Below are 21,832 nucleotides of genomic sequence, written 5' to 3'. Positions count from 1 at the left end.
CCTTTCCCAGCACCATCACCCCCATAGCAGTCCTCATTTTGGAGCTCCTACACCCTATATTTTAAATAGGAACAGTGCACACATTCGGCACACAGCCCAAAAAGGGGCGTGTTCTTGCTGGGCAGGGGCACAGTCACACAGTAGTGCCCTCAATTCAAATTACGCAACACAGTAGTGCAACTTCATTCACATTTTTCATGTGATAGTTTCCCTTATTCATGTTACATCATACAGTAGTACCACTTTACCTTATATATATGTTACTACTCACAGTAGTGCCCCTTATTCACAATACATCACACTGAATTGCTCCTTATTCACATTACACCACACCATATTGCTCTTTAATCACATTAGACCACAGTAGTACACTTTCCACACAGTACACATAATGCCACACATTAGTAATGCATTTATACACATAATACCACACAGTAATGCCCCTTACACACATGTGACACTTTATTAATGTCATTATAAACATGTGCCTTACACATATGCCGCACATTATTAATGCCCTTATGCACATAATGACACACATAATGACCCTTACACATATGCCACACATTATTAATGCCCTTATACACATTTTTATATACATTTTTGTTTTTAGTGGTGTCCCCATCTATAAAGATTACATAGAATCTCCTTGATGCCTGTATAATCTGTGAATTGTATCTGTGATAACGTATCTAAGGGTGGTGCCAAAAAAGCGCAGGTTTGAAAAAGCTATGTACAGGTACTATCATCAGTGGCAAACGCAGGATTTCTAGACGGGGGTTTCCAAATGTAATCCACAGTCTACCACTTTGCAGAACATGGAATACAGTATTAATATGTAACACTACAGGCAGTCTATAGTATAGACTGTATCAAACATTTAAATAATATACAGTAAATAAGATAAGTGGTCATGAAAAAGGTTAAACATACTATAATAAATAAATATGCAAACACAAAGGAATCAATACTACACTTTCTAAGCACACATTCTTCCACCCAAAGATAAAGCTCCTGTCTCTTCTTCCTGGTAGCTACTCTCTGGTCCAGTGCACTGATTGGATGCTCAGATCCACACACATCAAACTTGATAGAAGAAGCTGATACCACTGGGCATGTGTAGCAGCTCTGCAGTGTCTCTTAACTTGCATGATGTGGCAGCAGCTCTAGTAATCGTATTACATACAGTCGCTATTGTCAAAATGTGAGCCAATTGGCAAGAGAAGGGGGGTTTCCGGGCAACCAGAACCCCCCCCCCCCCCCACCCCCTGCGTTTGCCTATGATCATGGTAATATATAAAGCCCACTGTCACACAAGTGGTTCAGAATGGCGTATGTCCCATTCACTTCAATGTGTCATTGTAGAATAAATCAACTCAAACTATACTGTATATAAATAAATGTACAAAAGCACACTAGTTTTTGCGGAGTCTTTATCATGAACAGATAACATCGTGCTGCAACTGTAGGCTAATGCCGTGAGGCCCTTACGTAGAAGCTGCAGCAATAGCACTTATATGGTAATGAGGCATGCGCCCCGGGTGCAGGATTTGAGGGGGCGCCAAGGAGTTACAGAGGAGCAGGGTTTGTTTGTGGGGTTTTTTTTACCGTCAGTTCTGTGCTGCTCCTTTGAGTCAGCAGACAGCTGCAAGGGCAATGTATCTGACCCACCTGTCTGCCCGCAGCTGGCTCCGACGCTGTGCGAGTGAGCTTCAGTACCTGGGATCTCTCCTATGTCGGCTACTGTCTTAAACTGTCTTCTTTGCCATGCAGTGCTGCAACTAGCGTGCGGTGCACCATGCAAACTATAGAAGCACACTGTGCTTCCAATTAGCAGTATCAACCTTCACTTTGCCTTCCAGATAGGGGGATTTGGTGTAGCTTAAAAAGGGGTGTAGAGCAGTGATGTAGTGTACCATATAGGGTATGTACAGTAGTGTAGTAATGTAATGCAGTATATAGGGGCATGTAGTGCATTAATGTGGTGTAACATATAAGGGGATGTAGTGTAGTGATGTAGTGTAGTATATAGGGTATGTAGTGCATGCATAGGGGCATGTAGAGTAGTGATGTAGTTCAGCGCATAGGGGATGTAGTATAGTGATGTAGTGCAGTGGATAGGGGCATGTAGTGCAGTGATAAAGTGTTATGATATAGGGGGTCTTTCAGAACTGATCACTCACCAGATATTTTTGCAGCGCTACGATCAGGTCAGAACTGCGCTTGCGTATGCACCACAATGCACAGGCGCGTCACAGGGGTATAAAGCGATTTGTTGCTGTGCGATGGGTTTGTGTGAAGAATCCATTTGAACGGCCGATCGCGAGGTGATTGACAGGAAGAAGGCGTTTGTGGGTGGCAACTGACCGTTTTCTGGGGATGTTTGGAGAAATGCAGGCGTGTCCATGTGTTTGCAGGGTGTCTGACGTCAATTCCAGCCCCACACAGGCTGAAGTGATCGCAGCGGCTGAGTAAGTTCTGTGCTACTCAGAAACTGCTCAAATTTTTTTAGTACAGCTCGGCTGCACATGCGATCGCACACTTGCAAAGTTAAAATACACTCCCCAGTGGGCGGCGACTATGCGATCGCAGGATTGCAAAAAACAGCTAGCGAGTGATCAACTCTGAATGACCCCCATAGTGCAATGTATGGGGACACACAGAGGAGCATGTAGTTGAACACGCTGGAGGTGCATGTGACACATAGGGCATTTGAGGCACATAGCAGAATATTGTCCAGTAGTGTCCCCTTTTTTCAAAATGTTTGATAATCTGATAGGGTTTGTTTGTTTTTTGTTGTGTTTTTTTTTTGTTTTTTGTGGGGGACGCCAAATTACTGCATTGCCCCGGGTGACGAAAAATCCTAGTTTCGGCCCTGGCCAGGGTCAGATAACTGAGTAGGTGTCTCATCAGATCACCCTAGATGAGGGTATTTTTATTATAACTTCAACATTTTCGTTCTTTATCTTTATTTCCATGTAACGTGAATGTCACTAGCCGGGTGATTTCCATTTTCTGTGTAATGCCTTAATTAAAGCCTACTGCAATATGTATGCAAAAGCATTTCTAGCAACAAGTCAGTAGTACAGTACATTTACAAGCATTTATTGTATTTGTAGACAGTAACATCAAGTGGAAATGACAAAGCGAGAAATATATGACTGATTTAATATCCTTTGATTTAAAGAGTAGGGAAAACAAATTTCATAAAAAATATTTAATCTGATTATTGTATATTTACACGAATCCTACATTAACACTTTCAGTAATGTTTTCTCTCTTATTTTCTAGTTAAAAAAGGAGGATTTGATTTCAATTTGTCTTTCAATAAAGGCTACGGGATTTATAAGATATCCCAGGAAAACCATGCCACGGGAGAAAACTCTATTTCCTACCATAATTTGATTAATTATGAATGTGACAGCACAAATGACCCTCGCTGTGACAGAATCCTCAATTCAGCTGTACTAGATTTCAGCACTATAAGTCTGCAGGATAGTTCCATGTTGAAAGACGTCAGCAAGATCAGAACCCTCAACACAGAGATAAAACCTGACCCAGGAAAGGATAAGGCAATTGGACGTCTACTTTCGGAGAAAATCGGAGTGTTTAAAAGAGACGATATTAGAAATTTTGATAATTCTGCGTTTTATGAAGGCCAGGAACGAAGACTCTCTCATGAAGAAAATCGCAAGCCGGAACTTACAGACTGGGAGTGGTGCAGAAGTAAATCTGAACGGACACCTCGACAGGTACCACACCCAAACTGTGCATGCAGAGAATATACAGTAAACTCTTTTGGCACTGGCGTATTTACTGTATAATGGGTGCAGCGTGTGTGGTGGACATGGGCCCCCAGGGTGCAGGGAGGCCCACACCACACACCCTGCATCCATTATATGTAATACTTACCCTCCTGAGTCCAGCGGTGAAGCAGCAGCGTTGCCGGTGTTTTGCGCATGCGCAGTAGGAAAATCAGTGGGAAAATGGCCACCGTGCCATTTTCCCGGAGATCTGCACATGCGCCCTAGACTCGGCTAGAGCGGAACGGTCCCTGACTGAGCCTGCACATGGGCCTCCTCCTCTCTAGATACGCCCCTGCCTTTTGGGTCGATATAAAGCAATGCATACTGTAGCTATAAATTATATAAGAGCTATAGTTGATAAATAAATTAAATATGGATAGTTACTGTATCAGTGAGCTCTTGATATGTGCCTCACTACCATGACAACAGTTTGTAATATCTCCATACCTCTCACACACTGGCAAATAAAATCACTTTATAAAATTACAGGAATATTTAAAAATGCCAAATATACTAAATTGGATGTGCAAATTAATTCATATATACACAGGCGACATGCTTTCTGTTTCTATTTTTGTATGACTGTATTAACTTTTTTGTGCTGTAAATATCCTAATGCCCTGATTGTCTAGCACTTTCTCTGACCATGTGAACGGACTAATGCATTGACTGATCCGGTTAGCTAAAAGTTAATCTGAATGTTCTGATGCTCTGATTACCTGCATGTTGGTCCCTATCCATGTCATACTACACATAGGCAGTGCTGAGGAAAAATTATGTAATAGGCATTCAGATGTGATTTAGCTGTTACAAGAAAATTTCATGGTTACAGTGTACAGTGTATCTTGTAACATGTACGGAAATTGTACAGTGACATTTATACTCCAAATGTATACTCTGACAAAATCTCTATGCAATTATTATTTCATATAATTTTTTTTACCAATATTTTATATTTATAAATGTTTCACATATGTTAGTAATTTCATAGACTCTGCTCATGTTTCATCTGTGTTGGCTGGTATTACGTTAACTATATGACATCCAATAATTGGCAGCTCAAGTGTCAGCGGGGATTAGAGATCAATTTGTGGTAGGCAACAGACAATAATAGCGGATGGTTCGAAGTCTATTTATTTGGATCCATATACAGTGAATCATTGTGGTCATAAAGAAACTGCAATTCTGATGGTTGGACAGAATCAGCAATGATAGATCAGCTACTTATTGAATATAACACACTGTCATCACCTGTCTACTATATAGTATTGTGTTTGATTGATACATACTGTACAGTAGTTACTACAGGTTGAGTATCCCTTATCCAAAATGCTTGGGACCAGAGGTATTTTGGATATGGGATTTTTCCGTATTTTGGAATAATTGCATACCATAATGAGATATCATGGTGATGGGACCTAAATCTAAGCACAGAATGCATTTATGTTTCATATACACCTTATACACACAGCCTGAAGGTAATTTTAGCCAATATTTTTTTACAACTTTGTGTATTAAACAAAGTGTGTGTACATTCACACAATTCATTTATGTTTCATATACACCTTATACACACAGCCTGAAGGTCATTTAATACAATATTTTTAATAACTTTGCGTATTTCGGAATATTCCGTATTTCGGAATATTTGGATATGGGATACTCAACCTGTACCAACTAGCTGTTCTCAGTGTCAGTGGTATTTCTGTCTACATATATTTCCTGTTCATTGCATTTGTTCAGGGGGATTTGGAGTACTTGAGTTGAAACATCACTACACATAAGGGGAGATGTATCAAGTCTTGTAGAGACAATGCATTTGACCAAAGCAACCAATCAGCATTTAACTGTCATTTCATAGACTATGCTAGAAAAATTACAGTTAGGGTGGGTACACACCTGAACGATGGGCAATCAGGCCAATGGTTGGACCAAATTCACTTTGGCCCAGACCATGCCTGATTGCCTGTACACCAGGGACGTGCGGTGAGCTAAATGGCTCAGGAGTCACAATATATGAACCAAAGCGTACATCTGGGCATTATACACAGTTGCAGCAGTATAAATTCCAGGAAATTTGGTGAGTTTTGATCAGAGATGTGCGGAAAAGATAGGCACTGCCTCACCTGCCATAGACCTTTTACTCCAGAGTTTTGGCTATAAAAATGATTAGAATGATGCAAAGAAGATATTTATAAAATATTGTTTGTATTTTTTTATATACTTTACACAGTCAAAACTCTGGCACAAATGTAAGTATGACAGGAAAGGCTCTGCCTCGCCTGCCTCATCCCACCGCACGTTACTGCTTTACACACCAGCCCGATGTAATGAAGGACGGAATGATCACTGTTCTGTCCTTCATTACAAAGAGCCGGGTCACATGCAGTATCTTCCGGTTGACCGTGCAGCTTGGCCAACCAGAGGATGTCGCATACGGGAGTGTACAATTGTGTGTACACACTACATGATGTAGAGGATTTGTCGTTCCAATACGGCAAGTCGGTCCAATACCGTTCTGGTGTGTACCCACCCTTAAAAGCTTATTGAATGCTATGGGCAACTCGCTCCACTTTATCTCTATCCAAGGCTTAATACATCTCCTCCATAGCATTATAGAGGTAAATGGGGGAATATTGGGGCACATGTATTAACCTGGAGATGGCATAAGGAAGTGATAAACCAGTGATAAGTGCAAGGTGACACACGCACCAGCCAATCAGCTCTAATATGTAAATTAACAGTTAGGAGCTGACTGGCTGGTGCTGTCTCCAGGCTTAATGCATCTGCCCCTCAGTTAGGTGTGAGTTTGCAGAAGGCAAACTCGGCTAGTTAAACTTGTACACTTCACCTTCAGGCATGCACCCGATTTATGCAGTTAAAAAATAAAATATAGAAAGCTTCCGAATTTCATTTAATTACGAAGGAATTAAATGAAAAATGACTTGGGGTAATTTGAGGCCACTAAAAAAAATTATTATAAAAAGCAATCATCTTTTAAGGAAATAAATACTTTCATTTTGGAGTGCATAAACTTCCGAAAAAGTTGAATTGGGAGTAATTTGAGGCCATTTATTTTTTTCAGCCCATAATTTGAAGTGCATAAACTTCCGAAAAAGTTGATTTGGGAGTAATTTGTGGCAATTTATTTTTTTCACCCCAAAAGTGACATGTAATTATTGGCCAATTAATGTAATCGAAATGTCTAATTAGCAGTTGGGGGGAGGGGGGGGGGGGGGGAGGGAGATGCCCAAGGGGTTCTGAAGCAAGTCCCGTCATTTTTATCTTATAATAAGGATTTTCCCTACCTTTTTACCTTCACTTTAAAAAGAAGTGCGATTTTGGAACTGAACTGCAAATGTATTCCGCAATGTGAATTTGCTGTGAATTTGCCTTACGTGCCCATACTCTCCTCTAATTGAATTCCCCCACAAAATCTGCCCAGATGTGATGATGGTCCACAACTGATCCTTCTGCCTATGGAAATATAACATGTCATGTGGAAGAGTGTCTGCCAATATAAAGGCTATATATTGCCTGGTTTCAGGCACCTGTACTGTGTAGTTCACAGATGCTGGGACCCGACACATGCGCAGTAGTGACGACGGTACTGCACATGCCCAAAACCCTGGGTTCTATGGACTGCATCGGCTGCAGTCCATAGAAGCCAGCTAGGGTTGACAATGCAGGGAGTGGCTTCCTACAGGAAGCCAACTCTCTCCTAATTGCAGCCCAGAGCCCAGTCTGACAGTCCCAGAGGGAGGAAACACCTGCCATTGGGACTGCCCTGTGTGTCTGTGACTTACAGGTACAGTAGGTCTTCCAATAGGAAGTCACTGCCAGTCATAGTGATGCCAGTGCAGTCCCACGGACTGCATCTGCCTTCACTGACAGTGAGCTGGGTGGCGGATGTTACTTGGAGGGCCTGCAGTCCTGCAGCTCATAGGTAAAAATTTGCCACTGATTTTAGTCCTACACGTGCTCAAGCTTGGGTGTCTACATGACACCAGGGTTATTAGGGTGTATACAGGAGTTAAAGTGGGCCGGAACGGGGCGGAACTGCGTTCCGTCACCTCCTTCTGGAGGCGGAACCGTTCCGCCTCCGCCAGCCCACCTTCCCCTGGTTATACCCGAACAGATTCTGCAGATGAGCCGCGCTGCATGTCTAAATAGATGAGGGAGGCGGGCGGCACTACAGTGACATGGCCCGCCTCCCTCCTCCTATGACAAGCTGGGAATGAAACGCGGTGACGTCATGGAGCGACGTCTGCCTCATTCCCATCAGCGCGCTGCACACACCGCACAGAGAGCAGCAGAGGAGCTGCTGCTGGACTTGCAAGGTGGAAAGAATGCCGTCGCAGTGCAGATTTGGAGCGGGCACAGAGATAAGAGCACCCAGACAGCTCCTACCTTCCACGCAGCTGCACCTACTCTGTCTGGATGTGGGAGGTGCACACAGCAGCCCACAGGGTACAGTGAGTGAATGCTGAAGGGAGGTATTCTGAGGTTTAGGGTTTGTTTTTTTTCAAATCGTTGTTTTTTTTGGGGGGGCGGGGTTTGGGGGGTGTTGTTAGTACTCATTGAGGATTTCTGGGGTTGTTATTAGTGAATAAGGGTATGGGTGCTTTGGGGTGTTATTAATGAATGAGGGTGTTGGGTGCTTTGGGGTGTTATTAATGAATGAGGGTCTGGGTGGTCTGGGGATTTTATTAATGAATGAGGGTGTGGGTGCTCTGGGGTGTTTTTAATGAATGAGGGTGTGGGTGCTTTGGGGTGTTATTAATGAATGAGGGTGTGGGTGCTCTATTTTATTAATGAATGAGGGTGTGGGTACTTTGGGGTGTTATTAATGAATGAGGGTGTGGGTGCTCTGGGGATTTTATTAATGAATGAGGGTGTGGGTGCTTTGGGGTGTTTTTAAAGGAATGGTGGATTGAGGTGTATTAGGTCAGGTTATGGATCTGCTTAGCTGACAAATGAAACAAAACTAATATAAAGTGTGTGTTGGGGGCAGCTTAGACTAGGGCAGTGGTTCTCAACTGTGTACCGTGCCTCTGGACCAGTGGCAATCAAAAGAAGGGGTGGCTATTTCAAAATCTGGCATGAGCCAATCACTCGGGGACTGGCAGCTTCTCATTAGCTGGCGGTCCGGGAGCTATGAATGGCGCACAATTGGCGCCAGATTCAAAGTGCAGCCTTGCTTCTTTTGAATAGCAGCCGGTCTGTGAGCCAGGACTATCTGGCAGCCGCTGCCAGCTTTACACCACAGCCAGGACCTGATGATTCAGGCCACAGCCACTGATGCAGGAGACCCAATTCTCCAGAGTCCAGGCTTTCAGGATGCAGGGGGTGAGAAAGAAGCAGGGGGTGAGTTGGGGGAGGGCGTGAAAGAAGCAGGGGGTGAGACAGGGAGGGGGTGAAAGAACCAGGTGGTGAGTTGGGGGAGTGAGAGGAGCAGGTGGTGAGTTAGGGGAGTGAGAAGAGCAGGGGGTGAGATGGGGGAGTGAGAGGAGCAGGGAGTGAGTTGGGGAAGTGAGAGGAGCAGGGAGTGAGTTGGGGGAGTGAGAGGAGCAGGTGGTGAGTTGGGGGAGTGAGAGGAGCAGGTGGTGAGTTGGGGAAGTGAGAGGAGCAGGTAGTGAGTTGGGGGAGTGAGAGGAGCAGGTGGTGAGATGGGGGAGTGAGAGGAGCAGGTGGTGAGTTGGGGGAGTGAGAGGAGCAGGTGGTGAGTTGGGGGAGTGAGAGGAGCAGGTAATGAGTTGGGGAAGTGAGAGGAGCAGGTGGTGAGATGGGGGAGTGAGAGGAGCAGGGGGTGAGACGGGGGAGTGAGAGGAGCAGGGGGTGAGACGGGGGAGTGTGAGGAGCAGGGGGTGAGTTGGGGGAGTGAGAGGAGCAGGGAGTGAGTTGGGGGAGTGAGAGGAGCAGGTGGTGAGTTGGGGGAGAGAGAGGAGCAGGTGGTGAGATGGGGGAGTGAGAGGAGCAGGGGGTGAGATGGGGGAGTGAGAGGAGCAGGGGGTGAGAGGAGCATGGGGTGAGATGGGGGAGTGAGAGGAGCAGGGAGTGAGTTGGGGAAGTGAGAGGATCAGGGAGTGAGAGAGAAGCAGAGGCTGAAAGGGTCGCAGGGAGAGAGAGGTGCAGGGGGTGAGATGGGGGAGTGAGCAGGGCCGGTGCAAGGTTTCTCGTCACCCTAGGCAAAACTTCAGCCTCCCTTCCTCCGCCCCCCTCCCCAAAAAAATAGAACACGACAAACTGACAAATGCGTTTTCTAAGCAACAGGTACGGATGTCTTGTTCAGCCATACACTATATATCTGGTGATATACTATGTTGGTTCATTAACAAACAGTTTTTATTTGCAAATATAGGGAAATGTGCCCCCCCAGCCAATGTGGAAATACGAGTCCCAGCATATCCTGCTAAAAAGAAGCAGGTCATACTGGGAAATGTAGTTTCACATTAGCCACAGGTGACACATGGAAAAAAAACTCCACTACCTACTTGCAAGGAGGAGAAACCATCAGATGGAGAAGCAATCAGTCAGCATCCATCACAGCCTATGGACCTACAGGTGTTCCGTAGCTCTGTAGGACAAAGTAAAAAAAGTCTGTAGTAGGATCACATGCTGGTGTTGGTCCCACAGTGACAGTGGGCGCAGGCTGCAGATGCATAAACCACTGGACCACTAGGGCACTTCCTATAGATGAGGCGACAAAGGACATACTGAGAGACACACACACACTCATACTGAGATACACACACACTGACACTCATACTGAGGCACACACACACACACACACACACACACACACTCATACTGAGACTGAGACACACTCACACTCATACTGAGGCAGAGGCACACACATTCATACTGGAGCACACACACTGACACTTATACTGAGGCAGAGGCACACATGCACTCATACTGAGGCACACACACACACACACACACACTCATACTGAGACACACACTGATACTGAGACACACACACTGACACTCATACTGAGGCAGAGCCACACATACACTCATACTCAGACTGAGATACACTCACACTGAGGCAGAGGCACACACACACTCATACTGATACACACACACTGACACTCATACTGAGGCAGAGGCACACACACACTGAGACTGAGACACACTCATACTGAGGCAGAGGCACACACACTCATACTGAGACACACACACAGTGATACTGAGACACACACACTGACACTCATACTGAGGCAGAGGCACACATACATTCATACTGAGACACACAGTGAAACGGAGACACACACACACTCATACTGAGACACACACACAGTGATACTGAGACACACACTCATACTGAGACACACACACTGACACTCATATTGAGGCAGAGGCAGACATATACTCATGCTGAGGCACACACTGATACTGACACGCACACACACTGACACTCATACTGAGGCAGAGCCACACATACACTCATACTCAGACTGAGATACACTCACACTGAGGCAGAGGCACACACACACTCATACTGATACACACACACTGACACTCATACTGAGGCAGAGGCACACACACACTGAGACTGAGACACACTCATACTGAGGCAGAGGCACACACACTCATACTGAGACACACACACAGTGATACTGAGACACACACACTGACACTCATACTGAGGCAGAGGCACACATACATTCATACTGAGACACACAGTGAAACGGAGACACACACACTCATACTGAGACACACACACACACACACACACAGTGATACTGAGACACACACTCATACTGAGACACACACACTGACACTCATATTGAGGCAGAGGCAGACATATACTCATACTGAGGCACACACACTCATACTGAGACACACACACACACACACACACACACACACACACACACTGAGGCAGAGGCACACACATACTCATACTGAGGAAAACTCACTCTCATATTGAGACACACACACTCATACTGAGACACACACACAGTGATACTGAGACACACACACACTGACACTCATACTGAGGCAGAGGCACACATAATACTCATACTGAGGAAAACTCACTCTCATATTGAGACACACACACACACACACTCATACTGAGACACACACACACTGACACTCATACTGAGGCAGAGGCACACATATACACATACTGAGGAAAACTCACTCTCATACTGAGAGACACACACTGACACATACTGAGGCAGAGGCACGCACACAAACTCACTCACACACACAAACACACACTCATGCTGAGGTAGACACACACTGACTTATACTGAGGCAGACACACACAGTGATACTGAGACACACACTGACACTCATACTGAGGCACACACACTCATACTGAGACACACTCACACTGACACTCATACTGAGGCAGAGGCACACACATACACACACACTCATACTGAGACACACACACACACACACACACACACACACACACTGACACTCATACTGAGGCAGAGGCACACATATACTCATACTGAGGAAAACTCACTCTCATATTGAGACACACACACACACACTCATACTGAGACACACACACACTGACACTCATACTGAGGCAGAGGCACACATATACTCATACTGAGGAAAACTCACTCTCATACTGAGAGACACACACACATACTGACACATATACTGAGGCAGAGGCACGCGCGCGCGCACACACACACACACACACACACACACACTCATGCTGAGGTAGACACACACTGACTTATACTGAGGCAGACACACACAGTGATACTGAGACACACACTGACACTCATACTGAGGCACACACACTCATACTGAGACACACTCACACTCATACTGAGGCAGAGGCACACACACTCATACTGAAACACACACAGTGACAGAGAGACACACACACACTCATACTGAGACACACACAGTGATACTGAGACACACACTGACACACACAGTGACAGAGAGAGACACACACTCATACTGAGACACACAGTGATACTGAGTCAGAGGCACATGTACACTCACATTGAGGCACACAAACACACTCACACTGAGAAACACACACACTCATACTGAGGCACACACACTCATACTGAGACACCCACAGTGACAGAGAGACACACACTCATACTGAGACACCCACAGTGATACTGAGACACACACTGATACTCATACTGAGGCAGAGGCACACATACACTCATACTGAGACACACTCACACTGACACTCATACTGAGGCAGAGGCACACACACACTCATACTGAGACACACACACAGTGATACTGAGACACGCACAGTGATACTGAGACACACTGACACTCATACTGAGGCAGAGGCACACACTCAAACTGAGACTGAGACATACTCACACTGACACACATACTGAGGCAGAGTCACACACACTCATACTGAGGCACACACACTGACACTGAGACACACACACTGACACTCATACTGAGGCAGAGGCACACGTACACTCACATTGAGGCACACAAATACACACTCACACTGAGGCACACACACTCATACTGAGGCACACACTGATATTGAGAGACACACACGCACTGACACACATACTGAGGCAGAGGCACCCACAGACTCATACTGAGACACACATACACACACTTATACCGAGAGACACACACACACACAGTAGCACAGTAGTAACCTTCAGGCAGCTCAGATCACAGGAGCCAGTCTCCGAAAGAGTAGGCATGCCAGGCAGCAGAGCCACAGAGACAAATTACGGAGAACCTAGCATACTCGGGGGGCGTGGCCTAATCACGGAGGTGTGGCCACACCCCTTTAAAAAAAAAACCATCAAGCAGCAGGCTATGGAGCTACCCGGTAGAGAGGAAACACCGGACTGGCCGAGGGGAAAACCACCTCTCTGCTCACACTGCATAGCGGAGCGGTGGTGAATGAAAGAAAATCACTGGTGGATCCCGGGACACAGGGTAGTGTATAGTGCATCAGCTGCCTGTCAGTACACTTAGCAGCGTTGCAGGACTACTCGCAGCGCTGCTATGTGTTTCTATGACGCCGGGTGCCCTGCTGCTGCTATTGCGTGGGGGTTATATGGCGGAGGTGGGCGGTTCCTGGCAGCCTCAGCGTACCGCCCCCTCAGGTCCAGGCGCCCATAGGCAGCTGCCTAAAGCTGCCTAATGGAAGCGCCGGCCCTGGGAGTGAGGCACAGGGAGTGAGAGGTGTAGGGGGTAAGAAAAGGAGAGAAAGATTCAGATGATTAGACACAAAGGAGAGCATATAGGGAGTATGGGATACCTAGGATGAAGATATGGACACATGAGGAGAGTGACAGACAAAGGAAACAAGAGAGAGGTGAGCAAAGGTTGTTCAACATATACTGCTATATTGTGAATCGAATCTAAAATTAGGAGGGGGAGGGCACTGCTGTGGGCATTGTGTGTGTAAAGGGCACTAGTATGTTGGGCGGGCAATGTGAATAAGAGTGTGCTACTGTGAGGCATTATTTTTAATTAGGGGTACTTTGAGTGGCCACGCCCCTTCCTTATGAGGCCACACCTCTTTTGCGGTGCGCGCCTTCGGCGCGCATAAGGGGAGGGGTCGTGGGGGAGATGAGTTCCCCCACCTCTCCAGTACCACTTTAAGCCCTGGGTGTATATCATTTAAGATATAAAATCAAGCAGTTTATATGATGTTCTTATTTGCAAACAAGAAATGTGGACCACATCATAAGTACTTGGTGTGTTTTAGCTTAATTGGAATCTACTTTGCATGCTTTCACACTCCTCATCATTAACATTGTTTATTAGTAGACAGAACAACTCCACAGTGCCTGACAGGAAGTATACAAATCATATGGATCTGGAAAACATATAAACAAAAAACCCACAATGAATTACAGCAAAAAAAAAAAAAAAATCCAAAACTTTGCTTCTAACAATGACCTTTATTTAGTCTCTTTAGTCCCTATAATATCCAAAATCTCCAATTCTCAAATGTATTGTACAAAGTAAAGCAAAGTAAATGTACTGAACAGCCCTGAAACCACAATAACACTTGCATTTCACAGCATGATATGAGTTGGACAGATATTTGTAGTATTCTCTATTCATACTAAGCGCCCTCTGATCTACAAAATAGTCTCTCATATTTGGCATAACAAGCCGCCAGCTTGGACCAGAATGAGTCAATTCTTTTCCCACAAGGGTATCTCTTCACTGCGTGCCAGCAAGCTAATATACAATATAACAACTATCCCTTCTTAACATATTTTTTGTAGTGGTTTGGAAATCTGTGCACTGGCTTCTCTGTGCGGAGAGATAGCAGAAAACAAATAATTTACTAATTTACTGTAAACTACTCTGAAATAATTAGCCTGAAGATTCAAACATCAATGGAAAAAACTGAGTAAAGGGGTTTGGGACAACACCTGAATAATAAGAAATCTTATGTTACTACAGATAAGATGTATCAAACCTTGGAGACAGATAAAGTTAAGAGAGATAAAAAAAAAACAACAGCTTTTAACTTCCATTTTAGAGGCTGTCTTTGAACATTGGGCCTAATTCAGACCTAATCGCTAGGCTGCGTTTTCGTACAGCCTGCAATCAGGTCTGAACTGCGCATGCGTATGCACCGCAATGCGCAGGCGCGTCGGTCCGCAGTGATGGGGCGCACCGGGCAACGGCGGGATGGTGCAAGAAAAACGATTGTGCGGGCGATCGCAAGGTGACTGACAGGAAAAGGCCGTTTGTGGGTGGCAACTGACCGTTTTTAAGGAGTGTCCGGAGAAACGCAGGAGGGACCAGGCGTTTGGAGGGAGGGTTTCTGACGTCAGCTCCTGCCCGATCATCGCACTGGAAGAGAAAGTCCTGGTTTGTGCAGAGACTGCACAAACTTCTGTTTGTGCAGCTCTCCTGCACATGTGATCGCACCCCTGCACAGCAATTTCCCCCTCCCCCTGTAGGCGGCGACTAAGAGGTCTGAAGATCGACACTGTCTTGGTCGACAATGTTTAGGTCGACCACTATAGGTCGACAGTTACTAGGTCGACAGGGTTAGAAGGTGGACAGGGTTTCTAGATCGACATGTGCTAGGTCAAAAGGTCGACATGAGTTTTTCAAAAAAAAATTCTCTTTTTTTGAACTTTTTCATACTTAACGATCCACGTGGACTACGATTGAAACGGTAATCTGTGCCGAGCGAAGCGGTAGCGGAGCACTAATTGGGGTTCCCGGTCACTCTACGAAGAAAACGACACAAAAACAACAAACCTCATGTCGACCTTTTGACCTGTCGACCTAGAAACCCTGTCGACCTTCCAACTCTGTCGACCTATTGTGTTCGACCTAAACATTGTCGACCTAGACAGTGTCGATTTAATGATCCATACCCTACCTGATCGCAGGGATGCAAAAAACGCACCCTAGCGATCAGGTCTGAATTAGGCCCTTTGATAGGAGCAGATTAGTTGGTACATTATCTCTCTCCAAAGTTTGCTGCATTTCCCCATATATGTGATATTTAATTTTAAAATGTTATTAAAAATATAGTAAATATAAAATAAAAATTAGAAATGCACCAAATGTATATTTTAGGATTCAGGTAGATACCAAACAGAATCCATACAAAAGGGGTTATTCACGTTTGTTAGCAAACCAAAAATGCACACTAATGGGCAAAACCATGTTGGTGGGACAGATGTAACATATGCAGAGAGATTTAGATTTAGATGGGTTATATAGTTTCTGTGCAGGGTAAATACTGGCTGCTTAATTTCTATACTGCAATTTAGATTCCAGTTTGAACACACCCCACCCAAATCTAACTCTCTGTGCACGTTACATCTGCCCCACCTGCAGTGCAACATGGTTTTGCCAAATTGCTAACTTTTTTTTATTTGCTAACAAACCTGAATAAGACCCAAATCCTAGGATTTTGCAAAGCCTCTAGTGGTCAGTGAGGGACTTTTTACTTATACCACCACTTGTTTCGAAAGTGACAACACCTGTTGTTGATGTCTCTAACCTGAGAACAATACTCCTGTTACTCTGAAACAGGACACCCTCAGTTTAGGACCAGAGAGTGGGGAACAAGGAGCGCACAGTATGACTTCACACTAGTGGGCATGGTGTTTACTATGAATTGGTATAGCCTTGATAAAGTCACTCATGCTTGGGCAGGTTGATTGACCTATCACATGACACCAGTGCCAGATACACATAATGTGTCCCCACAGTGCCAGTTACACATAATGTGCTCCCACAGTACCAGATACACAGATGCCCCTACAGTTCCATGATACATAGATGCCCCCAGTAGTGCTGCTTAGCCTTTCCACTGCCACCAGCCTCTGCTGCTGCTCCGTGCTCCTGCTGCCGGGATTCCACTGCTGCTGCTGTGTGTGTCTGAGTGGAGGAGAGCGCTGCGCGCGCCTCTCTTCTGCCCTTCAGTCTACAGCGGCGGCTGTATTTGAAATCAGGTGCCGGTTCAAAAGCCAAACAGAGCCCGTGGTCTGTAAGCCAACCAGGAGCCTTCACTGGTGGTCCGCGAGCTCTGATTGGCTGACGAACCGGCAGCTGATTTGAAATTGCCGCCGGTTGACAGCCCTAATTATAGTTACCTCTCCGTCGGCCCACTGCTGGCTGCAGAGATGCTAAAATCACTGGGAAAATGGCCACCAAAGGCATTTTCCGGTGATTCACGCATGCGCAATAGAGATGTCCCTGGGCTTGCAGCACAGATGCCATGTTCCCAGAGACATGCGCAGTAGACTCTGACACAATGCACTTCTGCACCACCGGAGAAGAGGGGGCCCGTGTGCAAGATCCAATAAGGCCCCCTCCTCTTCGGTCACTTAAAGTGCCTATATCAGCAACGCGAGTGGCTGCTTACTGCCGTACTGTCACCAGAGACAGGGACAGAGAATCTGCTGTAAGGTATAAGTGGTGATACAGTCAGCTCTGCCCAGCCATATCACAGCTTGTTCCGTTTCTAACTTTGTAACTTGAAATCAGTGCCCACCCTTGCGAAAGCAATATAATGAAATAACATCAGGGTAGATTATTTTGTAGTAATAATAATAATAATAATACTAGAGATGAGCGAGTTCGGTTAGCTGAGAACCGAACCCCCCCAAACTTCACCACCCGAGCCCGGATCAGGTTTTCCCACCTGACTCAGAAAACAGAACGAGGCAAAACGTCATCATCCCGCTGTCTGATTCTCGCGGGGTTTGGATTCCTTATAAGGAGCTGCGCATCGCTGCCATTTTCACTCCGGCATTGGAGAGTGTGTCTCCGTCCTCAGTGTCCTGCATCGGTACAGTGGTAGTGTCTTGTGCTGCATCAGTCCAGTCACAGTGGTGGTGTCCTCTGCTGCCATATGTTCTGTGCTGCTGTATAAGTCTAGTCCAGTGGTGTTGTGTTGTGCTGTATCAGTTCAGCGGTGGTGTATTGTGCTGCATCAGTCCAGTCACAGTGGTGGTGTCCTCTGCTGCCATATGTCCAGTGCTGCTGTACAAGTCCAGTCCATTGCAGTGGTGCTGTGTTATCCTGCAATCAGTCCAGTGGTGGTGTCCCTGTGCTGCTGTATATGTCCAGTGGTACTGCAGTATATGTCCAGTGATACTGCCGTAATATGTCCAGTGAGACTGCCGTTTATGTCCAGCGGTACTGCCGTATAAATCCAGCGATACTGCCGTATATGTCCAGTGGTACTGCCATATAATTCAAGTGATACTGCCGTATATGTTCAGTGGTCATGCCATAAAAATCCAGTGTTACTGGCGTATAAATCCAGTCCAGTGATACTGCCGTATATGTCCAGTGGTACTGCCGTATAAATCCAGTGATACTGCAGTATAATTCCAGTAATACTGCCGTATAATTCCAGTGGTACTGGCGTATAAGTCCAGTGATACTGCCGTATAAATCCAGTCCAGTGGTACTGCCGTATAATTCCAGTGATACTGCCGTATAATTCCAGTGATCCTGCCGTATAATTCCAATGGTACTGGCGTATAAATCCAGTGGTACTGGCGTATCAATCCAGTGATACTGCCGTATAAATCCAGTCCAGTGGTACTGCCGTATAAATCCAGTGGTACTGCCGTATAATTCCAGTGATACTGCCGTATAATTCAAGTGGTACTGCCTTATAAATCCAGTGATACTGCCGTATAAAACCAGTGGTGCTGTCGTATAATTCCAGTGATACTGCCGAATAATTCCAGTGGTACTGGCGTATAAATCCAGTGGTACTGGCATATAAATTCAGTGATATTGCCTTATAAATCCAGTCCAGTGGTACTGCCATGTAATTCCAGTGATACTGCCATATAATTCCAGTGATACTGTCGTGTAATTCCAGTGGTACTGCCTTATAAGTCCAGTGGTACTGCCATATAATTCCAGTGATACTGCTGTATAATTCAAGTGCCTTATAAGTCCAGTGATACTGCCGTATAAAACCAGTGGTGCTGCCGTATAATTCCAGTGATACTGCCGAATAATTCCAGTGGTACTGGCATTCCAGTGATACTGCTGTATAATTCAAGTGCCTTATAAGTCCAGTGATACTGCCGTATAAAACCAGTGGTGCTGCCGTATAATTCCAGTGATACTGCCGAATAATTCCAGTGGTACTGGCGTATAAATCCAGTGGTACTGGCATATAAATCCAGTGATATTGCCTTATAAATCCAGTCCAGTGGTACTGCCATGTAATTCCAGTGATACTGCCATATAATTCCAGTGATACTGTCGTGTAATTCCAGTGGTACTGCCTTATAAGTCCAGTGGTACTGCCATATAATTCCAGTGATACTGCTGTATAATTCAAGTGCCTTATAAGTCCAGTGATACTGCCGTATAAAACCAGTGGTGCTGCCGTATAATTCCAGTGATACTGCCGAATAATTCCAGTGGTACTGGCGTATAAATCCAGTGGTACTGGCATATAAATCCAGTGATATTGCCTTATAAATCCAGTCCAGTGGTACTGCCATGTAATTCCAGTGATACTGCCATATAAATCCAGTGATACTGCCGTATAAATCCAGTCCAGTGATCTGCCGTATAATTCCAGTGGTACTGGCGTATAAATCCAGTCCTGTGGTACTGCCGTATAACTCCAGTGGTACTGCCGTATAATTCCAGTGATACTGCCGTATAAATCCAGTGGTACTGGCGTATAAATCCAGTGATACTGCCGTATAAATCCAGTCCAGTGGAACTGCCATATAATTCCAGTGATACTGCCGTATAATTCCAGTGATAATGCCGTATAATTCCAATGGTACTGGCGTATAATTCCAGTGGTACTGGCGTATAAATCCAGTGATACTGCCAAATAAATCCAGTCCAGTGGTACTGCCGTATAATTCCAGTGATACTGCCGATAATTCCAGTGGTACTGGCATATAAATCCAGTGATACTACCGTATAAGTCCAGTGGTACTGACCTGTGCTGTATATTACTTACTCCATTTAAAGGGGTTATTAATATTTAATCCAAATAATTTTTACAGGGTTTGACCTGTGTGGTGTAGAGATATGCTGTCATGTGCCACATACTGTGTTATATAACTCCAGAAAAAGAATGAAGAACAAAAATTTGGAGGATAAAATAGGGAAAGATCAAGAGCCACTTCCTCCTAGTGCTGAAGCTGCTGCCACTAGTCATGACATAGACGATGAAATGCCAACAACGTCGTCTGCCAAGGCCGATGCCCAATGTGATAGTAGAAGGCATGTAAAATCCAAAAAGCCAAAGTTCAGTAAAAAGACCCCAAAAAAGAAATTTAAATCGTCTGAGGAGAAACGTAAATTTGCCAATATGCCATTTACGACACGGAGTGGCAAGGAACGGCTAAGTCCCTGGCCTATGTTCGTGACTAGTGATTCAGCTTCACATGACGATGGAAGCCCTCATCTTCCCACTAGAAAAATGAAAAGAGTTAAGCTGGAAAAAGTAAGAAAAGAACTGTGCGTTCTAAGATGGTATCACAAATCCCCAAGGAGAGTCCAAGTGTGTCGGTGGTTGCAATGCCTGACCTTCCCTACACTGGACGGGAAGAGGTGGCTCCTTCCACCATTTGCACGTCCCCTGCAAGTGCTGGAAGGAGCACCCACAGTCCAGTTTCTGATATTCAAATTGAAGATGTCACTGTTGAAGTACACCAGGATGAAGATATGGGTGTTTATGGCGCTGATGAGGAAGCTGACGATGAGGATTCTGATGGTGATGTGGTTTGTTTAAATGAGGCACCAGGGGAGACACCTGTTGTCTGTGGGATGAAGAAGCCCATTGTGATGCCTGGGCAAAATACCAAAAAAGCCACCTCTTCGGCGTGAAATTATTTCTAAACAAATCTGGACAACAGCTGTCAAGCCGTGTGTTGCCTCTGTCAATCTGTAATAAGTAGGGGTAAGGACGTTAACCACCTTGGAACATCCTCCCTTATATGTCACCTGCAGCGCATTCATCAGAAGTCAGTGTCAAGTTTTGAAACTTTGGGTAAGAGCGTAAGCAGTCCACTGACATCTAAATCCCTTCTTCCTGTTGTACCCAAGCTCCTGCAAGCCATACCACCAACTCCCTCAACGTCAACTTCCTCCTCATCCATGAACGTCAGTAGTTCTGCAGGCAATGTCCCTGGCAAGACTGACGAGTCCTCTCCTAACCGGGATTCCTCCGGAGTATCCTTGAGTGGTACGCCTGCTGCTGCTGTTGCTGCCACCGCTGCTGTTGTTCCTGCTGGAAGTCGATCGTCATCCCAGAGGGGGTCAGAAGACCACTTGTACTACTTCAACTAAGCAATTGACTGTCCAACAGTCCTTTTGTGAGGAAGATGAAATATGACAGCAGTCATCCTGTTGCAAAGCGGATAACTGAGGCCTTGACACTTATGTTGGTGTTAGACGACGTGCGTCCGGTATCCGTCATTAGTGCAGTGGGATTTAGACAATTGATGGAGGTATTGTGTCCCCGGTACCAAATCCCAACTAGATTCCACTTCACTAGGCAGGCGATACCGAGAATGTACAGAGACATCAGAAAAAGTGTTGCCAGTGTCCTA

General features: G+C 45.4%; 1 protein-coding gene across 1 annotated transcript in view; it reads left to right on the top strand.

Annotated features, from left to right (window-relative positions):
• The window catches only part of GPR149 (G protein-coupled receptor 149), a 177,634-nt gene that overhangs the window by 63,460 nt on the left and 92,342 nt on the right, over positions 1-21,832 (top strand). Inside the window, exon 3 of the mRNA XM_063916108.1 lies at positions 3,292-3,752. Within this exon, the coding sequence (XP_063772178.1) occupies positions 3,292-3,752 (461 nt within the window). The remainder of the gene's footprint in view (positions 1-3,291; positions 3,753-21,832) is intronic.

Source organism: Pseudophryne corroboree, chromosome 4, assembly GCF_028390025.1.
Source record: "Pseudophryne corroboree isolate aPseCor3 chromosome 4, aPseCor3.hap2, whole genome shotgun sequence".
Classification (NCBI taxonomy): Eukaryota; Metazoa; Chordata; class Amphibia; order Anura; family Myobatrachidae; genus Pseudophryne; species Pseudophryne corroboree.
Note: the sequence above shows the minus strand (reverse complement) of the source record. Positions and strands in the feature narration are given on the sequence as shown.